The sequence below is a fragment of the Pectinophora gossypiella genome, chromosome 15 (genome assembly GCF_024362695.1).
Source record: "Pectinophora gossypiella chromosome 15, ilPecGoss1.1, whole genome shotgun sequence".
In the NCBI taxonomy this organism is placed as follows: Eukaryota; Metazoa; Arthropoda; class Insecta; order Lepidoptera; family Gelechiidae; genus Pectinophora; species Pectinophora gossypiella.
Window position 1 is genome coordinate 11,138,376 of NC_065418.1, and position 18,197 is coordinate 11,156,572.

At 36.3% G+C, this 18,197-nt stretch overlaps 1 protein-coding gene across 2 annotated transcripts; it reads right to left on the bottom strand.

Moving 5' to 3' along the window:
* Window positions 1-800: 800 nt before the first annotated feature.
* On the bottom strand, window positions 801-13,542 carry LOC126373311 (uncharacterized). 2 transcript variants are annotated; one of them, XM_050019417.1, is made up of 8 exons: window positions 13,117-13,542; window positions 12,238-12,448; window positions 9,032-9,394; window positions 6,836-7,021; window positions 5,675-5,796; window positions 4,482-4,643; window positions 3,045-3,215; window positions 801-2,479 (listed from the first exon to the last, which is right to left on the bottom strand). In XM_050019417.1, the coding sequence occupies exons 1-8, from the start codon at window positions 13,306-13,308 to the stop codon at window positions 2,189-2,191; spliced, it is 1,698 nt and encodes a 565-aa protein (XP_049875374.1). In that variant the 5' UTR covers window positions 13,309-13,542; the 3' UTR covers window positions 801-2,188. The 2 variants fall into 2 exon arrangements, with proteins under 2 accessions (XP_049875374.1, XP_049875375.1); XM_050019418.1 differs by lacking the exon at window positions 9,032-9,394 and adding an exon at window positions 11,096-11,458.
* Between the last annotated feature and the right edge of the window lie 4,655 nt (window positions 13,543-18,197).

The window sequence follows — 18,197 nt, forward strand, 5'->3', positions numbered from 1 at the left end:
CCCAAGCATCTCCGATGTTTATATTTTTAAAAAAACCTGAGTCTTAATATTATATGTATTTACACTTAGGCACTTAGCGAAAACAATAATAACAAAAGTAGCTTAACATTACAACTTAAGATAAAAAATACATCAAAATAATATATTTAAGTAGACGAAGATAAAAATAAAGCAAAGGTTGTTTGAAAGTTACGAAGCATTATACTAAATAAAGCAAATATATCACAGACATATTTAGCAGACGTGCCTTTTATAGGATTTGTGATAAACTTGATTTAAACTTTTACTAGCAAACTTATTTTGATTTATAAATAATTGGAATCAGTTGACGAAGTTTGTGATCTTATTCAATTGTCGAACTTTTGGATATATATCGTAACTGCGATTTTGATTGTGAAAAGTAATATCTATTTTTAAGACGATTACAGTCTAATCAAGAAAAAGGAGCAGCCTGTACATGGACTGGAACTGGTTCTGTTCTCTTTAAATACATGTACGACTGGTGTATTGTTTGGAGTATCGGGGAGGGGCACACGGTACACATAGGTAAGAGCGATGTACTGCCGTGTCTACCTGGTGAGCTGCAATGTCCTACTACCCACAACATTATTTTTATTTTATTATGTTCTGTACTTTAATTGTTCTTGATGTAAGTATATAATGTTTTTGAACGTTGTATAAATTGATTGATGACAGGAAACCTAGCGTCGAGACAAACCATTCCTGGTTTAGCGATGCTATGCGTCAAAACTGTATACTCAAAGTTTATTAAATAAATAAATAAAAAAAAAGATAGAAAATCTAATTTAAGATTTATTTATTTCATTATTACTTGTAATTTATTTTCGTTTTATTTATTTTCTTGTCGGAGATGTCAAGTTGATCGCAGGAGTTATATTGAAATGAAAACACTTCTTTCTCTAAATGAAATAACTTCTGACAGTTGCTATTCACACAGGTTGAAACATGGCAAAACTTTAGTAAGTAGTTTAATAACTTTGATATATATAAATTCTTATCCATATTTATCTGTGTTAATGATATAAAATTATAATCCTATCTTATAATATATATCCCCATCCTCTGATCCTTCTTCCTAAATTCCTGTTTCACTAAATTCCTTTTATTTTTATGAAATGTTTCCTCGTTTTGGCGGTGGCAAATACGCAAACCGCGTCATGCCAAAAAAAAAAGTGACGGTTCACGCATTTATTGACATAATGTCGACGAACATTTCCAGTCGACAAGTCCAAATAGCTGATAAATTTATAATTAACACAGCAAAACGATACACAAGCTCTTGACTACATCCCAGTTGTGGTAACCAAAGGTATTTTTTTTGACGTGACTTATTGCAGAGTTGCCGCAGATGGTATTAACTACTTGGCCGGGCAAATGGAGAGCGCTGAAGACCCGGTACAACGTTTAAGACAACAGGCCTGAGGGTGCCCAGTAGGGCGCGATCCTCGGCTCAGGGCGTCGTCTGAGAGGAAAAATATTGAAATAATTAATCGACCCTAGTGGGTGTCGGGGTCCTGAAGTGTTTGGTGTCGCGACCTGATTGGTTGCCTCTATGCCTAGAGTAATCGGATAAATAGCCAAAGGTACATCACAAGATGAACTAAGTGCCTACCCACACCTCACCGAGCTTTCTGTTGGACGATGAGAAGCATAGAGATAGCATCATTTTATGACAGTTATTTTTTAATTTTTATCATTGCTTCAGACAGTTTCTAGATGTTACATCCAGATAAAGGCTGCATAATAATAATGATGATAATGTGCATAGCTGTAAGTGATCCATAAATAAATAAATAAATTTAAATAATAATAAAGGCTTTTATCGAGTGGCTAACTTACTGGTGAAGCAAGAACTAGTGCAGAAGAATTAGGCTGATGGATGTAGAGTAACAGCAATTATTTTATTAACATAACATAAACTCACACGACTATATCATAATTAAGGTAGTCAAAAGTACATCCCTTGCAAGATGAACTAAGCACCTATCCACACCTCGCCGAGCTTTCTGTTAGACCAACATGATAGGTGGTGAGCTGTATCGCCGTCTATTATTGGTCGAGCCAACTGTGTGAGTCAAAACTAATAATAATTATTTATTACTAATAGCAATTTTTATCTTCTCATGTAGGTACTCTATTTGTCGTTTTATCTATAAATACACAATTCTTAACAATACTTTTCTTTCAAAACCCTTCTCAACAGTTTTCCAGACGGATTCTTTGGCAAGCTATCCATAAACGTTATATCCTTAATCCTTTTGAAATCTGCAACTCTTTCTTTTACAAAGTCTAATATATCTTCTTTGTTCTCTTTATGTCCTTCTTTGAGGACAACGAAAGCTTTAGGAACTTCTCCAGTTCTGGCATCAGGAATTCCAATGACTCCTGCATCTAAAACAGCTGGATGTTCTTTGAGAACACTTTCCAGTTCCGCTGGAGGCACCTGGTAGCCTTTAACCTGTAAACCAATGAGACAGAGACTGATTATAATGAAATATTAATATTTGTATGATTAATCATATTTTATATCATGTAGGTAGTTAAATCAAATTAACGATATTTTATAGTTGACAAAAACCATTGAATTTTGAGCAATATTTATATGACTTCGCTTTTGGTTTTTTTCGTCATAGTTAAGTCGTTATATTTGAAATAACTGATAATACCCTAACTTTAAAAAAAAAAACTATTTTTTCTCTTATTCATAATATCACTTAAGTATATAAACATAATATGAAAACTCAGAGTCTGTTTCACCACTCTCTGATAATTGTCTGCTAACCTATCGTAAGTAAGTAAAATGTTTATTATTCATAAGGACACAAAAAAAAATTGATACAATAAAAACGCCACAAAACCAATTTCTTGGATTATCTGTGGGAGTGGAGTTCGCTTAAAATTATTATGTTTTTAAATATAGTTGTTTTAAGAGATCTTTTGCATAAGGTACCTTAACCACTTATATTAATAATTTATCCGTCAGATAAAACAAGCTCTACATTTGTAAACAGAACCAGAATTACCTTAATCAATTCTTTTAGTCTATCAGCAATGGTAACTTGTCCACTCTCGTCCAAGAACGCGAAATCACCAGATCTGAACCAACCGTCTTCTGAGATGCACGCCTTAGTAGCTTCATGGTTGTCTCTGTAACCCTTCATCACTTGTGGTCCTCTTATTAGTAGTTCACCAACCTGAATAATGATTATTAATTTATTAAAAAAGGTTCTGTGTTTTATGTAACCTATAATTTCCATATTGCTAGAGGCAAACAATATCTACAACAAGGTGAAGTCAAAGAGTAAGCTATTTTATTTGCCGTTTCTAGGCCTTTGAGTTTGGCTTAACCACTATTTACGCAAATCAACATCTGTCTACAAGTTTACGAAACAATCGAAGACTACAAAACAAAACACCGTTTGCTGAATGATCTCGCTAACAATTGCTGAACTTTTACGATTAGCACAAATTACGACCTTCGTGGCGTAGATTTTAGATTTATTCAAATTCAAAAATATCTTTGTTCAGTAGGTAGGTGGGTAAGGCCGCCTATTGTACTAATTCTATTTCTCTTTTGTTTTGTATTTTGTTTTTTTCCTGTTTGTGCAATAAAGTATTTGTTATGTTATGTTATGTAACATAGTTACATTTTGAATTACCATTTTTTACATAACGAACGTCTCATCTGCCTAAAACTACTGCAGTTTCTCACAACCTGTATGTATAACCTGGGAAAAGAAGCTGCAAGAAAAACCTCAGCACAGGGCCCTAGACGTTCTTTTTTTTTTAAAAAAAAAGATACTGCTATACAATTTACTGATTTGGCTGCCTAATATCAGTTCCGTATTCTAATATGAGTGCTTCGGAACGTTAAATCGGTGGTCCCGGTTACTACTTACTTAAGATGTAAGAGAATAATCATTACATGAGCCATGTCAGGGGTCTTTGGCGGCTCAATAATAACCCTGACACCAGGGTTGATGAAGTTGGTAATTCACATCACAACCCATACTATAGATGAAGATCGAATCCTCCTCCTGTCGATGCGGCATTCTTTCGATCTATCGTCATTAATTTGTTAAACAAGTAAAAGAGAAGGTGCAGGTCGTGTCGTATCGGGAGGTGAAGGTTTTGGCGGGAAGAAGAGAGGAATGGCGGTTACTCCACCGACAAGAGCGCAGCTCTTAAATAGAGAGAGAGAGAGAGATCTTCATTAAGCCGACGCCAGCGCCATCTATCTAGAATAGAGTAGGTAAACCTAACCCAGCCGCTGGTGGGGAGCGGAGATTTGCCAATCTAAACTTAGTATTATTCCTTAATCTATGACACGTCCAAAATGGCTGTAAGCCTCCATTAAGGAGAAAGGGAGTGGCACACGGTAATAATGAGTTTATTGTATGAAGTGTCAGTTGTGCTCGTGCTTTGCAGAAGACGATTGAATTTAAGAAGATTGTATTTACCTTGTTTGGTCCCAAATGCTTTAAATCTGAATCGACGATCTTTAGTTCAGTATTAGCCATGGCAAAACCAACTGAAGTGTAGTTCGTGGCGCCTACGGCCATAGCCGATACTAATGGTGATGTTTCTGTTAGACCGTATAACTGTATAAAGTTTGCTGATGGCTGTAACAATAATACAGTGTAAGTTTTAATTAAATGGTTGTACATCTGACTAACTAACTAATAAAAGAGAAGGTGCAGGTCGTGTCGTATTGGGAGGTGAAGGTTTTGGCGGGAAGAAGAGAGGAATGGCGGTTACTCCACCGACAAGAGCGCAGCTCTTAAATAGAGAGAGAGACATCTGACTAGCCCAAGTGTGAATTCAGTTATTTATTGGTGCCGATATCTGCAGGCAAAATTAAACTTATTTTAGCTAACATTACAGTTTATATGTCAAAAACCAGATTTGTATTCTGGCGGCACATTTTAGTTGACGCATATGTGAAAAATTTTGAGTGCCTAATTTATTCCACTTAGGTTTATGCGACAAAAAGCTATTCCAAACAATTGACGTTAAAATTTTATTATAAATTTTATACGGTTTACTAAACTTGCCGGATAAAATTAAACTCCCTCAATTGTACTTATATGAAGCAGTTCTTACGGCGCTTTTTGGGCGCTGATTTCACTTGCAGATCCTCTGGAAGACCTTGCCGCTCTCGAACTGTCTTAAAATAGTCATGAAGAATCTTCTAAATATAGGAATAGAAGGATTACATGTTTAACAAAACAAAAGGAGAGCTTTTCGTTTTTGTTATTATTTTGTTTTGTTCTGAGAATAGAATGAAAATATATGGAATTCACATAAGCTAACAAAGGCAGAAGCATTGTGGAGAAGGTGGTAATTACTACAATATTGTGTGTGACTACAAACAAGAGTAACTGCAAATAATAATAAGAGAAATACTTTAATATGATTAAAGTGTCTGTGGATAGCTCGACGTTATCGATGCAATAATTGATAAAGTTCTTGTTTATTTAGGTTGTCTATGTCCCAAGGTTATATAAATATTAGAGGTATAATCTTATCGATTATTTCAGTCTTTGTTTGTATTTTAAAAATAATATTTATTCTTTTGTGAATGATTTTGATCTGACAGATCTTAGATGAAAGTATGTACGGCTTAATAAAAATGCGTGTTTATATAGCATACGTTCATTTTTTCCAAGACTCTGTCTACATCCTTTTTCGGCAATGGCGCTGCTCCGCACATAATTTTATCCACCGACTGCAAATGCTCTTTCGTGGTAGTAGCATGAGCGCCAAGAAATAAGACTGAAATGCAAAAGAAAATGATTTTCTTTGTCATAAGAAGAATGTGAATGCAACAGCCTCCGTGGTCTAGTAGTTAGAACGTTAGGCTTATGATCTGGAAGTCCAGGTTCAATTCCCGATGAGGACATGTCGAAATCACTTTGCGAGACTGTCCTCTGTTTGGCAAGGCCTTTGCTGACTGTTGTGAAAGTAAGATGAATCCGTGCTATCAGCCGTGAAAACATCTCCACCAACCCGCAGTGGAGCAGTATGGTAGAGTATATTCCATACTCCCTCAGGTTGATTGAGGGGAGGCTTGTGCCCAGCAGTGGGACGTATATAGGCTGTTTATGTTATCTTTATTTTAAGAAGAATGTACCTAACTATGTCCATATGTTGGACATCATCATCGTCATAATCTTTATCAGTTGTCACTAATAATCTCTTTTTTCTTTATGTCATATGTCTGTTCATCAAATAGTTTCAGTCTTTTTTCTTCTTGTAGTAATTTACGTTTAAGTAGAAATTCTTAACAACATTTTCCTAGAAACCATTGAAACGACTCTTATGAAAAAAAAAAGAAAGAAACATTGGCCCCGATTCCTGCAGACACCGTCTAATTTTATTTTAAGTCATATCCGTCATTTTCATATCCGTCGAGAAGGAAAGGGACGGTCATGCTCTTAATTTTAGTAAGAATGAGTAAATGAATGAAAAACCCGGGCGAATCAAAAAGGTATGTCGCTGGTATGCAATCCGTTTGACGTGCTGTCTACTTAACTGTGTCGGGTTATTGACTGATGTAAAATTTTTAGACGGTTGTTTTAGATTTGTGCTTAAAATTGACGTGTGTTCCATAAATTTTATGCTTGTCGATTACCCGTCCCTTTCCTTTTCGGCGGATAAGAAAACACAGATATAACTTAAAATGAAATTAGATGGTATTTACAGGAATTAGCACCATTGTTGTGTTGTGTTCTTCTTCGTTTGTATGGGTTGTGTTGTGAGGTAATTGACCGACCTCATCGACCCTGGAGTCAGTTACTATGAGCCCACTTACCCATTGGAGGTGCAGCATAAAGGAGACTAACTTTTTGGTTTTTCAAAGAAGACAGAAAAGTTTCTGGTTGAAACCTTGGCAATGTAACTATTTTAGCTCCAACTGATAGTTTGTGTAGCATCAAAATACATAACCCGTATATGTGGTAAAATGGTAATACTGCTACTACCGAATCTTGATAAGAAACTGAAAAAAAAAAGAATGAGTGAATAATGTAAAGTAAAAAGATGGTAAATTATGGTTAACACAAAGCAGCATTCATATGAGTCAATGGTTAGGTACTTGTAATAAAGATTTTTTTATTAAGTATTATTATTTTCATGTATAAATTAATAATTTTCTCCGAAGTGGCACGAGCCGTAGCCAAATGCTTTTTTTTCTATTTTCCCCGAAGGGTAAGGCAAAGGGAACTATGCCCATACAGCCATGTCTTAAGTATTTTTTTTGTCCCGTTTCCGTCAAATGCTTTTATTGTCTCAGAGATAAGAACTTCCTGACGATGCGGCATGTGAGTGTGGATGGATGCATGTTATTATTTCCAAGAAAGAGATGTGTAACAATACAACGAATAGAATCGCTCCATTTACGTAGCTTTCCTCAGCGCAGTTCCTATGAAGCGATTCCAATACTCTTCCATCCTCGTTTCTATATTTGGCAGCCTTAAATCTTAAGTCTTAGGGATTAGGCTATTATGGGAAATCAGTTCTAACGGCCTCCGTAGTCCAGTGGTTGAGCGTTGGGCTCACGATCCGGAGGTCCCAGGTTCGACTTTGTGATCCCTAGTTTGGTTAGGACATTGCAGGCTGATCACCTGATTGTCTAAAAAGTAAGATGATCCATGCTTCGGAAGGCACGTTAAGCCGTTGGTCCCGATTACTACTTACTGATGTAAGTTAATAGTCGTTACATGAGCCATGTCAGGGGCCTTTGGCGGCTCAATAGTAACCCTGACACCAGGGTTGATGAGGTTGATACTCCACCTCACAACCCACACGATAGAAGAAGAGAATTTCTACTAAAGCTAGGGTTGTTTATAGATCTGAAGAGACTAGTTATAACAGGCGTTGGAGGTTGGCCCCCGGTACAGTGGACTTGAAGCGGACGGCAGCGCTTGATTTAATTAATTGCATGGAAATTCACACAAATTGAATAGACTGCCCAAAACGCAGCGCAATGGCCGCGCACCTCTGATGATTGTTATAACTATAACTAGCCCCGAACTCATAATAACAGTATTAATGAATTGTTATTGGGGGTTTATTGTTTAGTAAGTTTACTAAATAATAATAAGAACTAAGACGAGGACAAATAAGACAAGAAATAAAACAAGGTTATTGCTTTTTGACATTGAGTTGGTTGTTGGTTGAGTTGGTCGAAGCAAATGGAATTCTATAGTCTCTGCTTACCCCGGTGGGAAATAGGCGTGAGTTTATGTATGTTTGTGACATTAAGTTGGCATTGCGCTTTTATATGCGCAAATGTTGAATTGTTTCGTTTTGTTATTTTTATCCTCTCTATATACATTTTTTTGTCAATTTTGAGGAATGAGATTGCATATACCATCCGTCTAAAGACTGCCACGTCAAGAGTTGCTTATCTTTCAACTTTAACATTATTTTGAAGCAGGATGAATATACAATTCTGTAGCTGCTTAACGAGTATTCTATTCAGTTATCATCGTCCATTTTACAAACGGACATAGCAATCATGTCGTTAAAAAACGTAATTCTTGGCACTGTTAAGTAGTACAACAGTACACAGTAACAACAGTGTAATCTTACATGCCATGTTTACTTGTTACCACAAGTTACACATAAAACTCGACACATAGCTGAATATACTTTGAAATCTTTTTTAGTTATTGCTACTAAATTTATATAAGTTTTAGAAAATAATGAAATATGGAGTGTCAACTATAATAATTATGATGACTCTATAACGATGCGATTTCATACCAAAACGCTTTTGCTGTTTTCTTTGTACGAGATTTTGCTAGACATAAGAGTGCCGATCGATGTTAATACGAATGAGTCATTATGTAGAGGTCAACTCGGTTGAACTCTATCGTTGTATTATCAGTATATTATCAGCTCATATAAATACTTTGGGTAAACTGAGTACTTCCTGGGATGAAATTGAAGCATATAACAAGTAGATTTATTAAGTCAAATGATCTTCTTAGATTAGCAAACTTACCCGTAGTGTCCTGATACAATTTGCCACCTTCACTATCTTGCTGAACACAATTGACTACAACATTTTTATGAGTCAATTCTACACCTTTAGGTAAGCCAGTTGTTCCACTAGAATAGGGTAGAAGAGCCACATCATCTGCAGTTCTGACTGCATTTTTTAAAACACTGAAATCTACGTTTTCTTCTTCTGCCAATTCGTGGAAAGAGATAGTTCCGTGTGGTAACGCATTATTATTATTATTGACAACTATAAGTGGTAATTCTTGCTTAGTCAGTTTAAAAGCTTCTTTGATCACATGAGCAGTTTCTGTTGAGCCTATTACTATTTTCGGTTTCGATAGTAGCAGTTGCCTTTGGAGTTCGTCTGAAAAGTAAAGCAATTATCACAGTATTGTACCTAATAATGTTACTTTAGTAAAACTGGGGAGTTAAAAAGGCCGTATCAAAGCAATTCATCTAAAAAAAGCAATATTGCTATTTGACATATTTGTTTGCTTTAATGTCAAATAGTAATATTGTTTTTAGAAGAATTGCTTTGATGTGGCCTTTTTAACTCCCCAGTTTTACTAAAGTAACATTATTAGGTACAATACTGTGATAATTGCTTTACTTTTCAGACGAACTCCAAAGGCAACTGCTACTATCGAAACCGAAAATAGTAATAGGCTCAACAGAAACTGCTCATGTGATCAAAGAAGCCCTGTGCTGGGAGGTTTTCTGGCCACGTCTTTCCCTCAGCGTTACAGATTCCGATGTGGTAGTAGTTTTACAGCTAGTTATATAATATTATGTAATTAATTTTTTTTTACGTTCAAAAAGCGCTAACTTTGTAAGCTAATTATGAAAAATAAATATTTTTGAATTTTTTTAATTTTGAATTTGACTTAAGTACTAAATAATAATAAGAACTAAGACGAAGACAAAATAAGACTAGAAATAAAACAAGGGACTTATTGCTTTTTCACATAAAATTGTCATTGCGCTTTTATATGCGCAAATGTTGAATTGCTTCATTTTGGTATCTTTATCCTCTCTATATACATGTTTTATAATTCATGTTTTTGTTTTACATACATAAACTCACGCCTATTTCCCACCGGGGTAAGCAGAGACTATAGAATTCCATTTGCTGCGATCCTGACACACTTCTTTTGCTTTCTCCACATTCATCAATCTCTTCATACACGCACGCCGGTTCAGAGTAGATCGTATTAAACCTTTTCTAAGGACATCTCCAATTTGGTCATCGTAAGTCCTACTCGGTCTTCCTCTGCCAGCCCTACCATCAACTTTCGCTTTATATACCGCTTTTGCAATTCTATTCAATACATCCGCTCTACGTGTCCAAACCAACCTAACATTCCCTTCTCAATCTTGTTTTTGTTTTAATTTGCCAATTCTAAGGAATGAGATCGCCTATACCATCTGCCTAAAGACTGCCACGTCAAGAGTTGCTTATCTTTCAACTTTAACATTATTTTGAAGCAGAATTAATACACAATTCTGTAGCTGCATCAACGAGTATTCTATTTATCATCGTCCATTTTACAAACGGACATAGCAATCATGTCGTTAAAAAACGTATTGTCCTTCAATTCTTGGCACTGTTAAGTAGTACTGTTGAATAGATTTCGAAACCTTGGTAATCTTACATGTCAAGTTAACTGGTTATTACAAGTTACACATAAAACTGGACACATAGCTGAATATACTTTGAAATCTTTTTTAGTTATTGCTACTAAATTTATAAAGTTTTAGAAAATAATGAAATATGGAGTGTCAACTATAATAATTATGATACTCTATAACGATGCGATTTCATACCAAAACGCTTTTGCTGTTTTCTTTGTACGAGATTTTGCTAGACATAATAGTGCCGATCGATGTCAACACGAATGAGTCATTATGTAGAGGTCAACTCGGTTGAACTCTATCGTTGTATTATCAGTCTATTATCAGCTCATATAAATACTTTGGGTAAACTGAGTACTTCCTGGGATGAAATTGAAGCATATAACAAGTAGATTCTGAAAGTCAAATGATCTTCTTAGATTAGCAAACTTACCCGTAGTGTCCTGATACAATTTGCCACCTTCACTATCTTGCTGAACACAATTGACTACAACATTTTTATGAGTCAATTCTACACCTTTAGGTAAGCCAGTTGTTCCACTAGAATAGGGTAGAAGAGCCACATCATCTGCAGTTCTGATTGCATCTTTTAAAACACTGAAATCTACGTTTTCTTCTTCTGCCAATTCGTGGAAAGAGATAGTTCCGTGTGGTAACGCATTATTATTATTAGTGACAACTATTAGTGGTAATTCTTGCTTAGTTAATTTAAAAGCTTCTTTGATCACATGAGCAGTTTCTGTTGAGCCTATTACTATTTTCGGTTTCGATAGTATCAGTTGCCTTTGGAGTTCGTCTGAAAAGTAAAGCAATTATCACAGTATTGTACCTAATAATGTTACTTTAGTAAAACTGGGGAGTAAAAAGGCCGTATCAAAGCAATTCATCTAAAAAAAACAATATTGCTATTTGACATTTGATTGCTTTAATGTCAAATAGTAATATTGTTTTTAGAAGAATTGCTTTGATGTGGCCTTTTTAAACCCCCCCGGTGTAGTATCATTTACTTCATCATCATCAGCCGTACGACGCCCAATGCTGGGCATAGGCCTCCCCCAAGGATCATTTGCTTACTTACTAACATTAATTATTGGATACTGTTAGAAGTTAACGCTAGAAGTAGAAGTGAGTTTTCGACAAATACCGAAAACTCTCCTCTCTTTCTACTAATACAATTGTGTACATATTCGTAACCTTCAACAATTGTGTAACTTTCATCTGTTATTATTATAATTTATTTTTATAATTATTATTTTGTTATTTAACAATATAGGTAACTGTTTTAATCTTTCATAAAATAAATAAACAGTGTTATTAGATAAGGTTATCTCTTTAGAGTGTTACTATACAATTAAGATTACATGTTATTACTTTATTACTTAGTAACTGTTCAAGTAAACAATACTACGTTTGTTATCATATCAAATTACTTTGACGGTTGATTTGTACTCGTATTGTGTACAAATCAACCGTCAATAGTCGATTTTGAAGGAATAGCATTCCTTCACATCAAGATATCACTAACAACCTGTATATCTATGATCCGTTTTGATATGCTACGAAGGTTTAACTTACGTGCAGTATAAATAGGGTTCACAGTAGTCAACTCAGCTCCAGCTTCGAAGGTCCCAAGGACTACCACACCGTATTCAGGGGAGTTATGCATCATAACACAAATGACATCGCCGGTTCTGACCTTCAACTTGGTACGAAGGTTGGCAGCGAAGGTCCTGGAGTACTTGTAGAGTTGGTTGTATGTGTATGAGCGGTTGGTGACACCACATATCTGGAAGATGAAAACTGAGTTTTAGATGGAGTAAAAGTTGATATTATAAATTATAATCCCTATGGTCATTGATTTCAATAGAGTTAAGGGTCTCAACGTCGGTATTGTAATGAAAATACATGTAGAATTGAAAGTAGGTATTAAAAATACATCTTACATAATTTGTAAGGAACATTAAGAAAACACTTCGTTACTTAATGCCATTGGTACTAACTCTATTTAGTTAAGTAAGTACGTAGTAATTACATGAGATATGTCAGAGTCTTTTGATTGGTCATGACGAAAGTAAAGCGGTAAAGGAAGACATCGTGAGGAAACTGATATATCAGAGAAATGCGTTTCGGAGGTATGTGATCTAACCTGTATTGGGTTTTTCAAACCAGACAGGCAATCGCTTCTGTAAAAAACCAGAGCTGCATAATCTTCAGGATAGGTAAGCGCCGTAGCGAGAATCGCCGTTCAGGGAGTCTCTGTCAACGCCACAATTTGGCTAAGATACTGTGAAAACGGGATAACGATAGGGAGATAATGATGGTCATGGTGAATGTATTGGAAAATTACTCGTTAGCAACAGCTTAGTGCGCACGCAGACCAGAGACGATGGTGTCGACAATGTCATCGACACCATGGTTGTTAGTCTGTAAGCGCCTTTACATTGGTAAACTTACCAAAGCAGTTTTATTTGCCCACTTGCCGCTGTTCATCCAAACATGTTCATTCATAGTCCAGTCAGGGATGACCACGTCTTTATACGGCGAAGTAACAACATGATCTGGTTTCCAGAGAGGAGAAAGAGTTGAATAACTTCTTGATAACAGAAGCCTTTTAGCACCTCTTGTAATTTTTGGTACCGCAGCCATTATCGTATAATTTTTTAAAAGTATCTTTGAAATGCTATCAAAACTTATCGCACTTTGACCAGTTCTTTTTATTCCTGTTACAATGTTTGTACACCACGTACCTATCTAAACTTAGCACTTATTCACAATAAAATAATATTCTCTTTTTGTTGTTAGGAACAATAAACATTTTTTTTAATGATATTTGAATCATTATCACTATGTTTGTTCATACGAACGTGCGCTCAGCTATAACTGCGGTGAATGACTGACAAGTTTTATAGGTAGGTATGTAGTGAAGGTCGGGTAGGGACCAGTTTTTTTAATAAAGATCTACATATGTGCCGGAGTCGATAGCGACGTCGAGCTAACAAAGCAATCGATTTATGTGGTGGTATCGATTTTTCACCTGCTTCTTTATTTAATTGTAACTCGTTACCATTGAAAAAATTATCGCGCATTAAAATAATAAAAATAAATACATAAAACTCAAGTACTGAAGATTTTTTATTATCTCATAGTGTATGTCATGATTATACTACAATAATATTATTGTAGAGGAAGACCTAGAAAGACCCTAGAAAAGGTTCAGTAAGATCTACTCTGAACCGGCGGCGTGCGTGTATGAAACGATTGATGAATGTGGAGGAAGCAAGAGAAGTATGTCAGAATCGAAGCAAATGGAATTCCATAGTCTCTTACCCCAGTGGGAAATAGGCGTGAGTTTATGTATGTATGTGTAATATTATTGAAGCATTATATTTTACAAAAATATTTTGGTAAGTACGTTGCAGGTTAAAATTACCTGATTGATAAGACGATTCTGTGCTTCAGAGGGCACGTTACTGGTCCCGGCTATTAGCCGTAATACCTCCACCAATCCACAGTGGGGCAGCGTGGTGGAGTATGCTCTCTGATTGATTGGAGGCCTGTGCCTATGAGTGTAACGTATATAGGTTGTTGTTTATGTTAAGAATTTTATATAACCAAGCATTTCAAATATTTAATAAAGGCCGGTAGTTACACCATATTAGTAACACATCTTATCAGGTCTTGCCTTCCGCCCCGCAGTACTCTGTCTGACGCAAGTGGGATGGCGCCCAGAGTAGTCTATTACAAAGCTATACTAGGACTCCTGTCCTTCGCCTCTAAATAGTACTGACAGTTACTGATGCCCTCTGTCAGGTTCCAGGTTACAGTTCCTGTGACTCATACATAATCCTATTAATACATTAAAACATCGCCATAAGGCTTAAACAACAATAAGTAACAAGAAAGAAGCAAGTGAGTCCACAATAAATGTTTAAATTTTTAATTTGTAATTAAACAGAATCTTTGTACTTCTTCTTATCATGTGGGTTGTGCGGTGGAATACCAGCCTTATCAACATGGCTCATGGAACGATTACTCACTTACATCAGTAAATAGTAACCGGGACTAACGGCTTAACGTGCCTTCCGAAGCACGAATCATCTTACTTTCGGACAATCAGGTGATCAGCATGTATTGTCCTAACCAAACTAGGGATCACAAAGTGATTTTTGTGATATGTCCCCACCGAGATTCGAACCCGGGGCCTCCGGATCGTGAGTCCAACGCTCAACCATTGGACCTCAGAGGCCGTTAGAATCTTTGTAAAAAAGGTTATTATAAGGTTAGTGATTATTTAGAAGATGTGAATGCAGGGGATTTACTGCCTAGGTTATTAGGCAACCAAATTACTTAATTGGGTGAATAGCAAAATGTCAAGTTTGGTGGTGAACTTTCATATTATTTTTTCGTGAAAAATTAAACCCAGGATCCTTTTGGATCCTTTTTCATGTCGGAACCCAAATTTTCACGAAAAAATAATATGAAATTCCGCCACCAAACTTGGCACATTTTGATATTCACCCAATTGTATAATAATATTTAATGTTATTTTTAATGCAAGAATAGCTGTATAATTATACGCCTCTATCTATCCTATCATAATAGAGCGGAATCTTGGGTTGAACAGAAGTGTCATCTGATGATCCTCAAGTGAAGAAGTCAATTAAGGATTTCCATTTCACACTCTACTATTCTCCTACGCGCTACGTCTCGCGTCGTCATCTTGATTCTTTTTTTTTAGTTCGCTTTTTACAGAGCCAAGTTTATGTTTTATTTTATTTTGTTAGAGAACTGCACTCATTTATCTTGTGGTCAGTGAGTATAATCACCATCATAGCTATATATATGTAATCCACACACATGTAATTTATGAGCAAAATGTTAAAGTTTAACGCTTAAATCTTCGAACAGAATCGCAACTAAGTTCGGAACATTTAGTTTTCTAACTTCACAAGTTATACATCAAAAACTATATAGCCTGTTATAATTTTATAGGAAGCGCCAACGATGTGGGAAGAAACATTAGTTATACTTACCTATCTTTCTCTGAACGAAAACGATAAAACTGACTTATTGTAATTTTCATCACTTCTCCATACACATAGGGGTGATTTTCAGGATAAAAACCATCCTGTGTTGTTCTTTAGATCTTAACTATACCAAATCACAAAAAAAAAAACACTTTGTGATCCCTAGTTTGGTTAGGACATTACAGGCTGATTACCTGATTGTCCAAAAAGTAAGATGATCCGTGCTTCGGAAGGCACGTTAAGCCGTTGGTCCCGGTTACTACTTACTGATGTAAGTAAGTATGCGTTACAACCCTGACACCAGGGTTGTTGAAGTTGGTAATTCACCTCACAACATACATGATAGAAGAACTATACCAAACATCAGTATCAGCTCAATCTGTTCAGCGGTTAGGTAAAAGACAAACGCATTTAAAATACTTGTTAGTGTGGAAGAGGGCGTGGATTTACTTGGCCGGGTAAATTGGGAGCGATGAAGGCTTTCACCCGCCTTCAAGCCTGAGGATGATAAGGTAGGCGCAAACCAAGGCTTAGGGTTGAGCTCAGTGCGTTATCTGAGAGAATTATTATTAGGTATATGAAGTGTTTCGAAAGGGAAAAAAGTTTGTAATAAAAAAAATCTTAATGAAAGTAGGTAATGGTGTGCTAATTTTAAGTTATATCTGTCATTTTCTTATCTGCCGAAAAGGAAAGGGACTGGTAAACGACAGCCATACAATTTATGGAATACACGTCAATTTTAGGCAAAAATCTAAAATTATCCTATAAAAATTGTACATTGGCCAATGACCTGACATAATTAAGTTGACAACACACGTCAAACTGGTTGCATACCAGCAAGATACCTATTGATTCGCTTGGGTTATTCATTTTAAAATTTTACAGCTGTCAATCATTCGTCCCTTTCCTTTTCGGCGGATAAGAAAATGACAGGTATAACTTAAAATTAAATTAGATGGTGTCTACAGGAATTAGCACCAATATTAAAGAATGATTTAGGTGTGGTAGTTTCCAGGATTTGTGCCCGGTTAATGGCGATATTTGGCGACTATACATGGGACTTAAAATCATAGCTGGCGAAGAGTGAGTGTTCTTGGGTACGTACTGTACGCAATGATACGCTGCTGCTATGCTATGGTATGCTGTATGTTTACGAGAATATACCACCTCTTCGCTTTCGTGAATCCCTCACAACATTAGCGCTCGCTTCAAGTATATTATTATATTTAGCTCAACCGAGCTCGATCGCGATTATGACGTTCGATTCGATTCGCACACTACATTAAACAATTGCCACTCGGATAGAATCGGGAAATGTTATACTAAACTCCATTTTACCTCTATATCCCTTTTTGAAGTGACGATGCGTTATCGTTAACGGCGTCCGTGGTATAGTGAAAAATATTATCGTAAAGATTTGCTTTTGTAAGAGTAAACATGTATATAAATAATCTCACGTAGTTCCTTATAGGGTCGGTAGAGGCTCAAGTTAACAGGAGTCAACTTGCAGACAGTCCTAAGAAAGCTAGTTTAAGTTGTCTCTTAGTTTAAGTTTATCTCTTTCCCGGTCTGCTGGAAGAGATTTCTAGTAGAAATAAGCTGAACCGTTTGTTTGTCTTGTGTTAGCCTGCGGGCTTAGCACCGTAAGCATGTGTATCTTTGTCGCCGTGACAGAGATCATCTGTCTCTTTCTGTGCAGTACTGTGAGAGAGTGACGAGTGACGTATGTCGAGGCGAGACAGAGTCGCGCGCTTATGGTGCTAAGCCCGCTGATTGTTTTTATATTCTGTTCTGTGTTCAATAAACTGTTAAATTATAAATAACCTAAGTAGGTTATATGAATCGTTCATAAAAAGGGTGTATTATCAAGCGTTTTTCACCGGGTCCGCTTACCTAACATGAACATTTGATAGATCCGGTTTTATTATGCGAGTGTATTAAACAAACAAATCGACACAATCAGTGTGTCTGTTTTCACGACATGCCCAGAAAGATTGGTATCGGTGCCGAATTAGATATGCTTCCTGCCACTGGGTTTTAATTATGCATATCCCGGAAGCGTTATACAAAACACCTCGTTTTATACAGATACTGCACATTTACGTTATCGGTACACGCGCATATGTTATGTGACGTGAGACATCTGACACACCTAGTAAGAGCTGGATTGGAAAATTAATTCGAAAAAATGATTTTCCTCGGACGGGACTTGAATCCATACCCATAACCCTGTCCATGCGAAATTCTTTCGATGTATGTATTGTCATTAAGTCGGCGCCATCTGGCGCAATACATGCAATACATACGATAGATGGAGATAGATATCTAGGATATGGAGTGAGTAGGTAAACCTAGCCCACCAGCTCTGGTGGGGAGCGCAGAGTTGCCGTTCTAAATGTAGTATTATTCCTTAATCTATGACAATTCCAAAATGTCTCTCAGCCGTTAAGGAGAAAGAAAGTGACACACGGTAATGACGAGATTTTTGAATGGAGTGTCCGTTGTGCT